The sequence below is a fragment of the Myxocyprinus asiaticus genome, chromosome 4 (assembly GCF_019703515.2).
Source record: "Myxocyprinus asiaticus isolate MX2 ecotype Aquarium Trade chromosome 4, UBuf_Myxa_2, whole genome shotgun sequence".
Taxonomy (NCBI): Eukaryota; Metazoa; Chordata; class Actinopteri; order Cypriniformes; family Catostomidae; genus Myxocyprinus; species Myxocyprinus asiaticus.
Window position 1 is genome coordinate 50,379,964 of NC_059347.1, and position 14,575 is coordinate 50,394,538.

The window sequence follows — 14,575 nt, forward strand, 5'->3', positions numbered from 1 at the left end:
ACTTCTCTTTGTAATATAAACAAAGTTTATTTATGCGGTAATATCAATTAATAATTAATACAATGCAGTCAATAAACTTCTGACTTACAACTACAAACTAAACAGTGATATGATTAGATATGGAAATAAAATAATCCTATAACACATAAGGTGTGTGTGTGACAGTGTGTGTGTGTGTGTGTGTGTGTGTGTGTGTGTCAGTGTGGTTAGTGAGAGAGAGAGAGAGAGAGAGAGAGAGAGATGATTAAATGACAGCCCTAAAGCTGATTTCACGATAGCGGGAGAGAAAGCAGCTGTGTTCATTACTCGTAAAAGTCCTGCGTTATTTGACTCTTTAATGGATGAACTCAGTTTCTGTCTCGCCCGCGATGGCGAAATTGCACAATCCAATTTGGTTGGACCACAATACAGCAAAAAAAATTTGTGATAATGATAATTAATACCCTGAGTATTAATAATGAGCGGACATGGCGATCCGTAAACTGTACAAGCAAAAACCTTGAAACACAAGAATAACACGCTATAATATTCTATCTCTGCCCAGACGTAAACCTCTTACTTGTATCGCATGAGGACACAGGTAGAATGTGTTTTCCTCTGTCCTTTAACTGTGACCCGGTTCCTTGAGGCTCGTGTGATGACGGGAGGCCGTTTCCTCGCTCTGTCGGCGGGCGGTACGGCTGTTGATTGTCGGCGGGCGGTACGGCTGTTGATTCTCGGCGGGCTGGCGGAGAACTCAGAAATGTCGACTTGATTGAAGATGGAAGAGAAATCTTTAATCTCTTCACTTCTGTAGGCAAACGGATGAAGATGCGAATTGCTTGGCGGTCTCCTTCGGATCCGTTAGAGTGTTCGGTTGAACACAGAGTAATCTCAACTCGTCCAGCGAGATGGAGATTGTATGGCTACAGTTTCAAGTCGGACATTACTTCCTTGTGCCACGAGGTTGCACCTGAGAGCAGCAAAAAGCTACGTCTATATTCGGTGAACTAAGTTGCTGGAAGTGAATTCTGGATGCATTTCAGAATTATTTCAACTCCTGATGATGTCATGTTTGAGGGACGTTCTGTTGTGTGCCTCATCCAATAGGAGTTGAGAGCTCGATCCTTTAGTGAGCAAGGCTTCATGGATCTGTAGTCTGTTTTGGACTCCCTTTGTTTGATTTTGGCACGATTTTTATCAGTAAAATTTACGACTTAGGAGATGGGGGCTTGAGTTATGTTTTTATGACTGTGTTAGGCCTGCCTTTGTCTTCTATCTGAATACATGAGGCCAAACACAGTGTTGGGGGCAGGAGTCCTGTAGTTTTTAAGATGTTTCAGGCCACTCCACACTGATGCAGGGTCATTAGCTGAAAACTTGTTTTTCAGCATATCAGAAAAGTTTATTTTAGCTACTCTGATTTCCTTATTCACTGTGTTCCTGGCCTGATTGTACAAGACTTTATCCCCACATCTGTAAGCATCCTCTTTGGCCTGACAAAGCTGCCTGGGTTCTGCTGTAAACCACAGCTTGTCATTGTTGTATGTTAAATAAGTCCTAGTAGGAATGCACATATTCTCACAGAAACTAATATATGATTTAACAGTATCTGTGAGCTTGTCCAGATTGGTTTCTGCAGCTTCAAAAACACTCCAATCAGTGCAGTCAAAGCAGGCTTGTTGTTCCAGCTCTGCTTCATTGGACCATTACTTTTCAGTCTTTACTACAGGTTTAGCAGATTTTAGTTTCTGCCTGTAGGTTGGAAGAAGATGAACCAGACAATGATCAGAGAGTCCCAAAGCTGCTCTAGGGACAGAGCGATAGTAAGCGATAGTCCTTTATTGTTGTGTAGCAATGATCCAGTATATTTCTGTCTCTGGTTGGGCATGTAATGTGCTGTTTGTATTTGGGCAGTTCATGGGTGAGATTTGCTTTGTTAAAATCCCCAAGAATAATAATAACTGAGTCTGTGTATTGTTGTTCCATGTCTGTGATTTGATCAGCCAGCTGTTGCAGTGCGGCGCTCATGCACGCGTGTTTAGGGATATAAACACTCACCACAATAAATGAAGAAAACTCCCACGGTGAGTAGAAAGGCTTACAGTTAATAAAGAGTGCTTCCAAATTCTTTAACGTTGTTACATCTGTACACCAACTTTCATTGATGCAAATGCATGTTCCACCGCCTCTCGTTTTCCCCATTAAATCTGCGATGCGATCCGCTCTGAACAGTTGAAAGCCCAGCAGATGTAACGCTCTGTCTGGAATGGATTCACTCAGCCAGGTTTCTGTGAAGCACAAGGCAGCAGAGGTTGAAAAGTCCCTGTTTCTATGGGTGAGGAGATGTAGTTCGTCCATTTTGTTAGGAAGAGAGCGGAGATTCACCAGATGAATACCCTCGCCTGCGTCTCTTGAACAGCACAGCTGTGCCTCCGACTAAAATGTCCAGCAAAGCATCTGAATAGACAAAAATCGGGAAAAGATGTGTTTTAGTATATAACATCTCGCTGTTTATTTTGTAATAGTTCACAATGGCTGTTAGATAATTGGATGCGGAAACTCGCATACATGCAATTTTGTGCTTTTCAGTTTAAACTGGATCTGAGTGACACAACCGACCCAGAAAAACACAATCTTTTCAACTTTAAAGTTTGTTCGAGTCGTTTATGGCAATAATGAAAACATGGACAGATACTAGGAAAAATATTACAGGTAAAAGTGAAATTCATAATTGTTCTTCAGTTGTCTCCACGGAATGATTATAGATTTGATACATTAATATGTTTCTGATTTAATGCTATCAGACTTTAGGTCTGTAAATTAAAATGAGTAATTTCTCATCCTAATTTTGTGTTCAGTTTTTTTTTAGCATTGTTGCTTGATTAATATTCCCTACAATTTTATATTTATGAATTGTATGCAATCTAAAGGACTGTGGTTAATTATATAATACTTATTATATTAGTAGATACCATGTGCCCCCTTTGTTTTTCCTTGATATTTTTAAAGCAGCATAAAGTGAATCTGGACTTTATATGCGTCAAATGATCATGTGTTGTGCATGCGCTCTTTATATGTACAGCAGGGTTTAACCATGGATTTAACAAATAAAAAAAATATGTTCTGCATAAAGTGAGATTTTCTCCAATATATATATACATTATATTAGATGAAATCATGTTTAATGATCCCAAAACAAAGGGAAAAAATGTAATTCACGAACTACACTGCCTTTGTTTAAAAAAAGTTTTTTTCACTAATGTACAAACATTTATGACTTTTTTCTCAGCAAGCAATGTCGGAAGATGTTATCCACAACCACTAATCTAGAGTCAGTTTTTTTATGGTTCACTTATCGTTAAGGTGTGAATTTGGCTTTGGGAAATTGACCAACAGTTTTGTGCCACTTTATCCCGAAGCAGATATCGAAAGCAACAGGTGGTCGATTAAGTGAGATAATTCCACTTTGAAATTCTCTATGCGAGAGAAAAAGTCTTTGCCAATCAAATGCTCAATTGTACACTGGAGGCATGGAAGCAGAATGCTGCACCTGCAAATTAGGACACACTGATCTGCAAGATCATACATGTTTATTAGTTTTGAAGCAGGGATGTTGTGTGTGTTTGCTGAGATTCAAGGAAATATGTTTTGCCAAAATACAGTATTACAAGTTACAAGATACCTTACTATTTACTTATCAATTCATTTATTATTGAATGGTAGTGTAGCTTACTAGCTCACCTTTTGCTGCACTACTATGTTCATTTAGCACATTCTTGTGCTTCTGGAAATGTGATGCGTACGATTCCAAAAGGAATATTTGCTAATTCTCCCTTTCAATTTCCTCGTTCTTAACTTTGATTTATACTTTGCATTTATGTAGGCTGTAAGGTTTGCAACTTCACTATAACAATATTTGAATTCCATAACCTCAGGCCTGTTGCTTATTTCGCAGGTTCCAAACCAGCATATCACGAAGCGCGTTCTGGGTTGAGCAAGTGGCGCTGAGCGGCCTGAGTGAGCGGAGTGGAATCTTTAAAAAGCGGTCTCCGCTCAGGTGGAATTAGCACTGCTCAGCTCACATGCTCTGAAACCCACCCACTTACACAGGAAGAGACAGTGTGACTGAAATGTATTTCTGTTGTATTCCTCATTTATAAGTTGCTTTGGATAGAAGCATCTGCTAAATGAATAAATGTAAATGTAAATTCAAATAATAGCTTGGCAGTTTCCTAATTCATTTTCAATTCATTCTCTGTAGAACCTGAGTGACAAGCTTATGCAAGGATGTTTGATAGATAGCAGTGCGGAGCAAGCAGTGAAAGTGTCAGAAAATAGGGAAATGCTGAACTTTATGCAAATAATGGTTTCTGGTGGATTCAGATTTCAATTTATTTCAGATTTCAAATTGAATTGGTATGATTTCATCATAGCTATGCTGTTGCTGGGTTAACAAAAGTATTAAATTAACAATGTATGTGTATTTTGGGCATTCAGAAATAAAGTATTCTGACTTCACTGTGGTCTGTGGGCATGCCATCTGGGCATGAGACTACACGGCATTTGATTCTTCAGTGCTTTAGGGCTTTTTTCTGTTTTATACATTCACACTAATGCACAGACTCTAAGTTATTCATTAATTGTATTTAGATACATTATGCCCTGGCTATTATTTCCCACAGTAAACATCCTAGTTACTTTCGTAACCTCTGTTCCCTGATGGAGGGAACGAGACGTTTTGTCGATGTAGTGACACTAGGGGTCACTCTTGGGAGCCCCGAACACCTCTGCTTTTTGAAAAAAGGCCAATGGGAATTGGTGAGTGGAATTTGCATGCCACTCCCCCAGACATACGGGTGTAAAAGGAGCTGGTATGCAACCACTCATTCAGGTTTTGTGCTGAGGATCCGAGACAAGGTCCCGGCCATTTCAGCGGGTAGTTCAGCGTTGTGGCAAGAAGGACACAATATCTTGTTCCCTCCATCAGGAAACGGAGGTTACGAAAGTAACCAGGACATTCCCTATCTGTCACTCACTCAACGTTGTGTCGATGTAGTGAAACTAGGGGTCCCTATACAAAATGCCACAACTAGCTGAACTGTGTTACGTAGACTGGCGATGCGAGACGGGCAGACTGCTGTGTGCCTCGTAGCCAGCGCACCAGGCCATCACATAACCTCCCCCAACGCTCTTTTTAGTGGGCCGGCAGCGAGTTTCTCCGCAAACTTGTCTGCCACAGGGCTAAGGAGGAAAGTCATCCAGGGATCACAACTTGTGAACACGACTGGGAGTCAAAGGTGCACGTCTTCAACTCATGGGAGGGGAAAGGCGCTATAAGCAAGTGGTACACCCAGCCAGCTGTCCCGGAACTTACCTGTTTGGACCTGACAACACACGGGACGAAACCGGCTCAATCCGAAGATTGTAGAACCTCGCAAAGGTGTTGGGTGTCACCCAGCCCGCTGCTCTGCAGATGTCTGCGAAAGAGGCGCCACTGGTCAGGGCCCAGGAGGCTGCTACACTCCTAGTAGAGTGGGCTCGTAGCGCCATGTGGGGCGGCATGTCCTGAGCATGATATGCCATCACAATGGCGTCAATGACCCAGTGGGCGATCCTCTGTTTGCAGACAGCACTTTCCGCTGTCCACCAAAGCAGACAAAGAGCTGCTCAGAGCTTCTAAAGCTCTGCGTATGATCCAAATATATGCGTATATGCCGTGAGCAGTGCTCTGAGCCCAGGAACCAATCATCAAGCTGCGAGGATTCAGGGGAGAGCGGAGGGTTCCACTCTAGCCCGATGCTCGCAGATGCTCGGGAAAGAATGTCTGTCATCTCCGCATTGGCCTGAGACTGAGCGACCACACCCAAAGGAGGGAGCCCAGCCGAGGTGTCCACGTCAGAGTGGAAGAGCCCGCTCTCCGATGCTGTGCTCGATAACTCATCATCTTCCCGGCTCCGAATAAGAGGCCGATCTTGCCGTGAGACGTGCCGGCGGTCTCAAGTGAGCGTGCTGGGGAATGAGAGGTCTGTGGGGGTTTATCCGGCGGAGGTGCTCCCATTGAGGTCCCCAAATCACCCCCAGTGCTATCCGGCACAGCCTCATACCCATAGGTAGAAGGGCCGAGGCGGGGAGCCGGTGGGGTGGCTTGCTTTCTCACAAATGCAAGCCACGACCGCAACGTTGCCATGGTTATGTTCTCGCAATGAGGACAAGACCCATACACGAATGATGTCTCTGAGTGGGCAGCACCCAGACACGTAAGACAGCAATCGTGGCCGTCAGAAGCGGGGAGATAATGACCGCAACCAGGAATAACACACAAACAGAAAGACATCTTTAAAAAGACGTTTCCGTGTGTGCCGCTCTTTTAGAAAGAAAATATACTGTTTTAGAATATGCTCTTTTGCTCTGCCAAAGCGCCCAGGGGCGTTCTCTGCACTCCACGGGTGCAGAGGGGGAGAAGCCGCTGAAATGCGCCGTAAATCCAGCAGTTTTAGGTGAACGGTAAAGAGAACTGAGTTTGAATTGAATTCATTGCACTGAATGCAACCGCTTGGCTCCGAAGAGAAAATCTGAGTGAGTGGTTGCATACCAGCTCCTTTTATACCCGTATGTCCGGGGGAGTGGCATGCAAATTCCACTCACCAATTCCCATTGGCCTTTTTAAAAAAAGCAGAGGTGTTTGGGGCTCCCAAGAGTGACCCCTAGTGTCACTACATCGACACAACGTCGAGTGAGTGACAGGTAGGGAACCTTCTTTATTGGGTTTCTATTGCTTTAATTTCCTCTGCAGATCAGTCCCTTGTATTCACGCTGTAGATGTGATTACAGAGAGGAATCTTTACGTATTGCTAATATTTCTTTAGATATTTTATTTTCATGAGCCAATGTACTCAAACCTGCATAATGTTCAATGTAATTTTGAATCTATGCATAATGATAGTAGTTTATCACCAATTATTCATATCCTAAATTTTCTTTTCTTTTTCTTTTTTTTTTTTTTTTTTATATTTATTTAGTCTCCTGAATAGATTTTTTTCATGGTTGGCTTACATGTTACAAAAGTAAAATATATAATTGCTCTCATCCTATGCTGTATGTTTCATATTGGAAATGGAAAGGTTTTCTCTTTCAGTTGCAGTTTTGTAATTGGGTGAATTTCACAAAAACGGTCTAGAATTGTATGGGTCATATTTCACCCCTGAAAGAAAGGGGAAAACAAACAAATAAACAAAAACAAATTAAAAATAAAGTGATACTTTGCAAGGTGAAAATGAAATAAATTTTTAGGACCATTAAAATGTTTTGCATTGTGACAATTTTTTTTACTTTTTAATTTTTTATTTTTTTATAAATATTAAACTAGAAGTAGCCTACTGTAATGTGAAAATATCTCATTACTCTAATGTAGGGAAAATTATAATAACTAAAGTACATTTGGAAAACATTGTTGTAAGAATACATCATGGTAGTATTGTTTTATTCTGCATTTAATTCTGATTTAAAGAAAAAAAATGGTCAGGATAATTTTCATCACAGTATTACAGTAATGAGAATGAGGATGTTTTTGTAGTTGCCGCAATCAGAATTCGATTTGCCACAATTATAAAAAGAGAAAGCCCTAAATTAGGTTTTATTTAAGCAATTTATGATTTCTAATTTATTTTGTCCACCGATTGTTGAGTGAAATATTACCTGAAAATTTTGTGAGATTCACCCAATTGCTAGATAATTTGATTCCAGTTAAAACAGGTCACATTTGAACATTACTTAATGTTTTGTCTTTCTTAATGCTCGAATCTGTTATTCATATGTGAGTTTCCAGAGTTCCAGAGTTTTGGGGCACTTTGCTGTATATCAGTCATGGGACAAAAGTGTGAAAAGTGAAGACAATTAAACCATTTGCAAATCTGCAAACAGATTTGGATGTTTTGTTCAAAATTTTGAAAATGAAGTTAGAACAGCACTTGGAGCAGACAATACCATTAAAACCAGCACTGCTTTGAGACTTTACATTAATTCATAGATACACTATATTGCCAAAAGTATTCGCTTATCTGCCTTTAGACACATATGAACTTATGTGACATCCCATTCTTAATCCATAGGGTTTAATATGACGTCGGCCCACCCTTTGCAGCTATAACAGCTTCAACTCTTCTGGGAAGGCTTTCCACAAGGTTTAGGAGTGTGTTTATGGGAATTTTTGACCATTCTTCCAGAAGCGCATTTGTGAGGTCAGATACTGATGTTGGACGAGAAGGCCTGGCTCGCAGTCTTCGCTCTAATTCATCCCAAAGGTGCTCTATTGGGTTGAGGTCAGGACTCTGTGCAGGCCAGTCAAGTTCTTCCACACCAAACTCACTCATCCATGTCTTTATGGACATTGCTTTGTGCACTGGTGCGCAGTCATGTTGGAACAGGAAGGGGCCATCCCCAAACTGTTCCCACAAATTTGGGAGCATGGAATTGTCCAAAATCTCTTGGTATGCTGAAGCATTCAGAGTTCCTTTCACTGGAACTAAGGGGCCAAGCCCAGCTCCTGAAAAACAACCCCACACCATAATCCCCCCTCCACCAAACTTCACAGTTGGCACAATGCAGTCAGACAAGTACCGTTCTTCTGGCAACCGCCAAACCCAGACTCGTCCATCAGATTGCCAGATGGAGAAGCGTGATTTGTCACTCCAGAGAATGCATCTCCACTGCTCTAGAGTCCAGTGGCGGCGTGCTTTACACCACTGCATCCGACGCTTTGCATTGCACTTGGTGATGTATGGCTTGGATGCAGCTGCTCGGCCATGGAAACCCATTCCATGAAGCTCTCTACGCACTGTTCTTGAGCTAATCTGAAGGCCACATGAACTTTGGAGGTCTGTAGCGATTGACTCTGCAGAAAGTTGGCGACCTCTGCGCACTATGCACCTCAGCATCCGCTGACCCCGCTCTGTCATTTTACGTGGCCTACCACTTCGTGGCTGAGTTGCTGTCATTCCCAATCGCTTCCACTTTGTTATAATACCACTGACAGTTGACTGTGGAATATTTAGTAGCGAGGAAATTTCACGACTGGACTTGTTGCACAGGTGGCATCCTATCACAGTACCACGCTGGAATTCACTGAGCTCCTGAGAGCGGCCCATTCTTTCACAAATGTTTGTAGAAGCAGTCTGCCTGCCTAGGTGCTTCATTTTATACACCTGTGGCCATGGAAGTGATTGGAACACCTGAATTCAATTATTTGGATGGGTGAGCGAATACTTTTGGCAATATAGTGTATTTATTTTTACAAGGATTGTTTCATGTTTAATACAGGTTCTATTGTCAATATTTGTAGCATAATGTTAATTACCATAGAATATTTTTCACTCATCCCTCTTTTTCTAAAGAGAAAAATCGTAAGAAATAAGGCACATAAAATGAAAAACAAAACATTAAATACACACTTTTTTCAAAAGTATAGCCACAATACTTCAGCATAATACATGTTTACATAACTCTTTTGTGATAAAATTACTTGCTACTCTTGTCTGTGTAAAGTTATCCAGCATTTCAACTCCAGTGTCATGACGATGTAACGCCGTAAACCATGTAGCTGTAAATCCCGGAATATTTCGCACAATGTACAGGGTGGAATAAAACTAATCAAAATAGAGCTGACCTGACTTTGAGTTTTCGGTTTTCATGTTATCTGTTTTTGAACAAGCCATCATGTTATCCTGTTAATGATCAGACAAACAGAGAATAAGCTATGGAATCAGCACTCTGTCTAAACAAAAGTCTTACACACAGCTGCTTAAAGTCTGCTGCCAAGAAACGCATGTGCCGGTCCAGTTATGGACTGCAGTCTGTTCTGACAAGTGCTTTCGATCTCACCACATTGTTTAGTGTAAAAGTCCACTCTCATGTCTGTTCAGCGAGCACTGTTTTTATTACGCGCTGGCCCGGAACTTCTATCACATCCGTGTGTGATTTTGAATTCTCTGTTCTCACCACGGAGCTCCACTCATATCTGTTCAGCAAGTGCTGTTTTGAAATTGCGCCAGCCAGGAACCTCTGTCACCTCCATGCGTATTTTGAATTTTCTGCTGTAATATCAGCTCATTCATTATGCAGTGCTGTGATTGGATGGTAAGCTTCCTTCTCATGAATAATGTGGAGAAATGCTCAGGATATACTGACATATACACTACCGGTCAAAAGTTTTGAAACACTTGACTGAAATGTTTCTCATGATCTTAAAAATATTTTGATCTGAAGGTGTATGCTTAAATGTTTGAATTTAGTTTTGTAGACAAAAATATAATTGTGCCACCATATTAATTTATTTAATTATAAAACTAAAATTTTATTAAAAAAAAAAAAAAAACAAAGTTTTTGAAATAGATGACTTGGACCAAATAATAAAGAAAAGCAGCCAATAAGTGCCCAACATAGATGGGAACTCCTTCAATACTGTTTAAAAAGCATCCCAGGGTGATACCTCAAGAAGTTGGTTGAGAAAATGTCAAGAGTACATGTCTGCAAATTCTAGGCAAAGGGTGACTACTTTGAAGATGCTAAAATATAACACAGTTTTGATTTATTTTGGATTTTGTTTAGTCACAACATAATTCCCATAGTTCCATTTATGTTATTCCATAGTTTTGATGACTTTACTATTATTCTAAAATGTGAAAAAATAATTATAATAAAGAATGAGTAAGTGTTTCAAAACTTTTGACCGGTAGTGTATGTGTAGTAACCTACCACTCATAACTCAAAGTTGCATAACTAATTTTTGTGACATTGCTTACGCTTTTGTTTTTAAACCAAAAGAATGAAATGGCAAAAAAAAAAAAAAAAAGAAAACGTTTTCAGTTATGTGAAACCTGTACGCATCTGTTAACATCTAAAAACAATTTTTTGAGGGTTTCATGACCCTTTAATTGAGATTGTCACATTACTGCTACATGCCAGACACAACACTTTCTCTCGCTTTACCATTTACCGCACCTGTAAAAAAAGAGTCAACAAGTAGCATACTACTGTTTAAAGGTTTTTTTGGAAGAACGTCTTCTGTTTCACGTACTATTTAAAAAGAATTGTAGACAGGATACTCTATATACTGCATAGTATTCAGTAAGTAATAAGCTAGTATTCCATTTTGAACATAACCCTGTCATAAACTGGTTCAATAGAGAATGAGTAAAAGATACAAGCATCTGTAAGAAGCCAAAGCCAATACTGCCCCTGTTGCTCTGGAGGACGTGCCAGTGGTACACTTCAAACCAAAGGATAAAGTGTGGCTCAGGGCAGTAGTGGTTGAATTAAAGCCCTTGATCTGCCTTGATCTCTGAGTTCTCTCTCCCTCTCATCTTGCATCTGCTCTTCACTTTCCTTTGCAGACTTGATCGTCCCTTCTATGAGATCATGTGGGTGGACTTTGAGATTGACAATTTCATCAACCTGCAGTCATCTCAGTCTATCCACTGGCAGATAGAGTATCCCTCCACCGGTGCATCTGCCGAAGCCATCACCACTGTCTACATCAGCCAGAGAGACATACAGGGTATCGTAGCCCTTGCTGAGGTGAGATTGCACCATTCACACTGCTGTGTGAACTGTTGTTAAAGGTAATGTGTTAATTTCCAAACAGGTTTCCTAAATACTCCCCCTATCAGCCATTGTTTTGAGACACATGTAGTCCTGTCCCAAACTCCATTGTTTAAGCCAGAGGTTGACATGTTTGTCCGCTCAAACAAAACAGAGCAATGTTTAAAGTGCAACAGAACCTTTGCATCTTATTTTGGCCAAAAACTGCCCACTTTGACAGGAAGAGACCATATTACCGACATGTAAAGCTACCACAGTTCCTGTTTTTATGCCATTTAGGAGCGGGCAAATCTGAAATGGATAATACTACAATAATATTCCATCTGTTGTAGGAACACCGAACAAATTAGCTGAAAATGAGTGAGATCAGAATTTCTGTCCATGCAAAAGTAATCAATAAATGTAACAATTATTTCACAGCAGAAGAGTGCAGCTAATGGATTTGCTAACAAGTGCCTCAAACAAAGTTCTGAATATTTTTTAAAGATTTGATGCCACTAGCCTGACAAACTTTGGTAAATCCTTCTTTCTCGGAAGTGCTCACTGTAGCAGCCTAGTACCTTGAAAAAATTATTTGTTTACAGATGGATTGTTAAAAACCTGTGCATACTGACTCTCTGGGATGTGATTTAGTCAGCCAAGATTATTAGAGCTCACCATTTTTGTTTGTAGTACCAGTCAGTGAGCGGATTGTAGGCAGTCTGTGGGCATGTTAACTACCTTTTGAAGGAGAAAGGGAATAAAATTACATTTATAATGATTTGAGCTATAGCGCTCCTTTTTTATTCATTTATTTATTGATTGATAATCAATCAATAAATAAATGAATAAAAAAGTAGTTTTATTGCTTAACTATGGCCTTTTTATGTGCAATAGATATACAGCTTAAAAGAGCGTCCACCTGAGCTGTTTTATGTTGGTGGGGATTTGACTGTGTCTATCAGACATTCAGCCTCCTGTGGTTCTCTGTGATATGAACAGCAGTACTTTGTCATGTCAGAACCAGAGGACACAGAGAACGCTTTTCGCAAATAGACAGCAACAGCTATCTCTGTGCTCTCTAAAACACAGCATGAATAGTCAGTATAGAAGATAAGAGAAGAAAAAGAGAGATTCTTTATATGTGGGTGTGTGTGTGTGTAGATTGTTTGTACCAAAGTTGAACAAGCTGGTGAGGAGGATTTGTTTCACACATACTTGACTGGCATATAATGGGCACTGTTTTGGCCAGAAGACTTCCAAGTTTAACACCTTTTCCTAACATGGTGCAATGTGTCAAGTATCCAGCACCAAGTAATTTAGACTGTTTCTAAATAACCACTAGATTCTCTCACACCTTAGTTTTTTAATCACCCTAATATTTTGACCTTCTGATAGGTCAGGTCATGTGTTCGTCCCCCACTGTTTGGCACTCCAAGAGATATGCGCATCCAGCAGGGGGGAGAGGTGACTCTCACAGTCCCACTCCAGGCTCTCCTGCTGGTGTACATGACTCCAGCCTGCTCCCATCAGCTTGCTCTCACCATGGAGTCTCTCACAGTGCTGAATGGCTGTTTCCACTGCGGGGGGAAAAGTCATAGAGACTGATACGCTGGAGACGGCACAATAGGCCATCATTTAGGAGTGATGCAAATGATGAGTGTAAGGTATCTGATTGTGGGTAAAAGCAATACAAATATTATAGACTAAAACACTGTTTATTTCTCTTTCTTTCTTTCTTTCTTTCTTTCTTTCTTTCTTTTGCTCTTTCTATCTTTCCTTCTTTCCTTCACTCTTTCTTTCTTTTTTTCTTTTCGTCTTTAGCTTTCTATTTCAGGCACATCCACAGTGACATCCAGTCCAAACCTCTTAAAGTTAGAGCTTGTTAAAGTCCCTGAGTACCTGTCAGTAAAGAAAGACAGAGACACATGACACCAGAGACTTCAAATCAGAAAAATGTCTTAAGATGAAAGGCACACTGTGCTGGAGTCTTGTCCTTGACTTTCTGTGGAAGTGGCCAAATACTGATCATTAAAGAAAACGTCCTGGTTACTTGCGTAACCTCCATTCCCTGATGGAGGGAACGAGACTTTGTGTCGATGTAGTGACAATAGGGGTCACTCTTGGGAGCCCGAAACACCTCTGGTCTTTGAAAAAAGGCCAATGAAAATTGGCGAGTGGTATTTGCATACCACTCCCCTGATCATACAGGTATAAAAGGAGCTGGTATGCAACCACTCATTCAGGTTTTGTGCTGAGGAGCAGAGACAAGGTCCCGGCCATTTCAGCGGGTGGTCCAGCGTTGTGGCACAACGTCTCGTTCCCTCCATCAGAGAATGGAGGTTACGCAAGTAACCAGGATGTTCCCTATCTGTCACTCACTCGACGTTGTGTCGATGAAGTGAAACTAGGGGTCCCTATACGAAACGCCACAACTGGCTGAACTGTGTAACGTGAACTGCCGGTGTGTGACGGGCAGACCACTGTGTGCCTCGAAGCCAGCGCACCAGGCCGACACGTAACCTCCACCAATGCTGTTATGAGTGTCGAATGGCCCTTCGGGAACAAGTCGACTGCCTAAAAGATAGAGACAGGCTAGGCCAGTTGTGGCCCTTATCCTCTCTTTTTTTTCTCTCCCCAAAAAAAGAGTGAAATTCATTAACCGACTGGGGCCACCAGGTCTATGTCTGGGGGGTGTCACTCCCAAAGGGAAGACACCGTGGAGACCACACCCCATCCAGGGGGGGAGGTATTTTGAGTGGAAATACGTCACATGGTCTTGCCGAGCTTTGTTGGAAGTATGTCATGTGGAGATGTCCCATGGTAGGTCCTACCATATGGGGGAGGAGTTTCTACAAACATGGTGACTGGGACAGAGGGGCCTCTGCCCAAGGAAGACACAGTTTACCAATAGGGAAATTAATTAGCAGAAGATAAACGTCGCATGGGGTTACCTATGGGGAACCAACACATGCGGAGCACCTACCTCAGTACAGGGCTTAGTTAGCACATGTACTGA

General features: G+C 41.3%; 1 protein-coding gene across 1 annotated transcript in view; it reads left to right on the forward strand.

The window, feature by feature from the left end:
• LOC127432331 (transmembrane protein 132C-like) overlaps positions 1-14,575 on the forward strand; it is a 463,488-nt gene that overhangs the window by 354,419 nt on the left and 94,494 nt on the right. Inside the window, exon 4 of the mRNA XM_051683250.1 lies at positions 11,370-11,553. Within this exon, the coding sequence (XP_051539210.1) occupies positions 11,370-11,553 (184 nt within the window). The remainder of the gene's footprint in view (positions 1-11,369; positions 11,554-14,575) is intronic.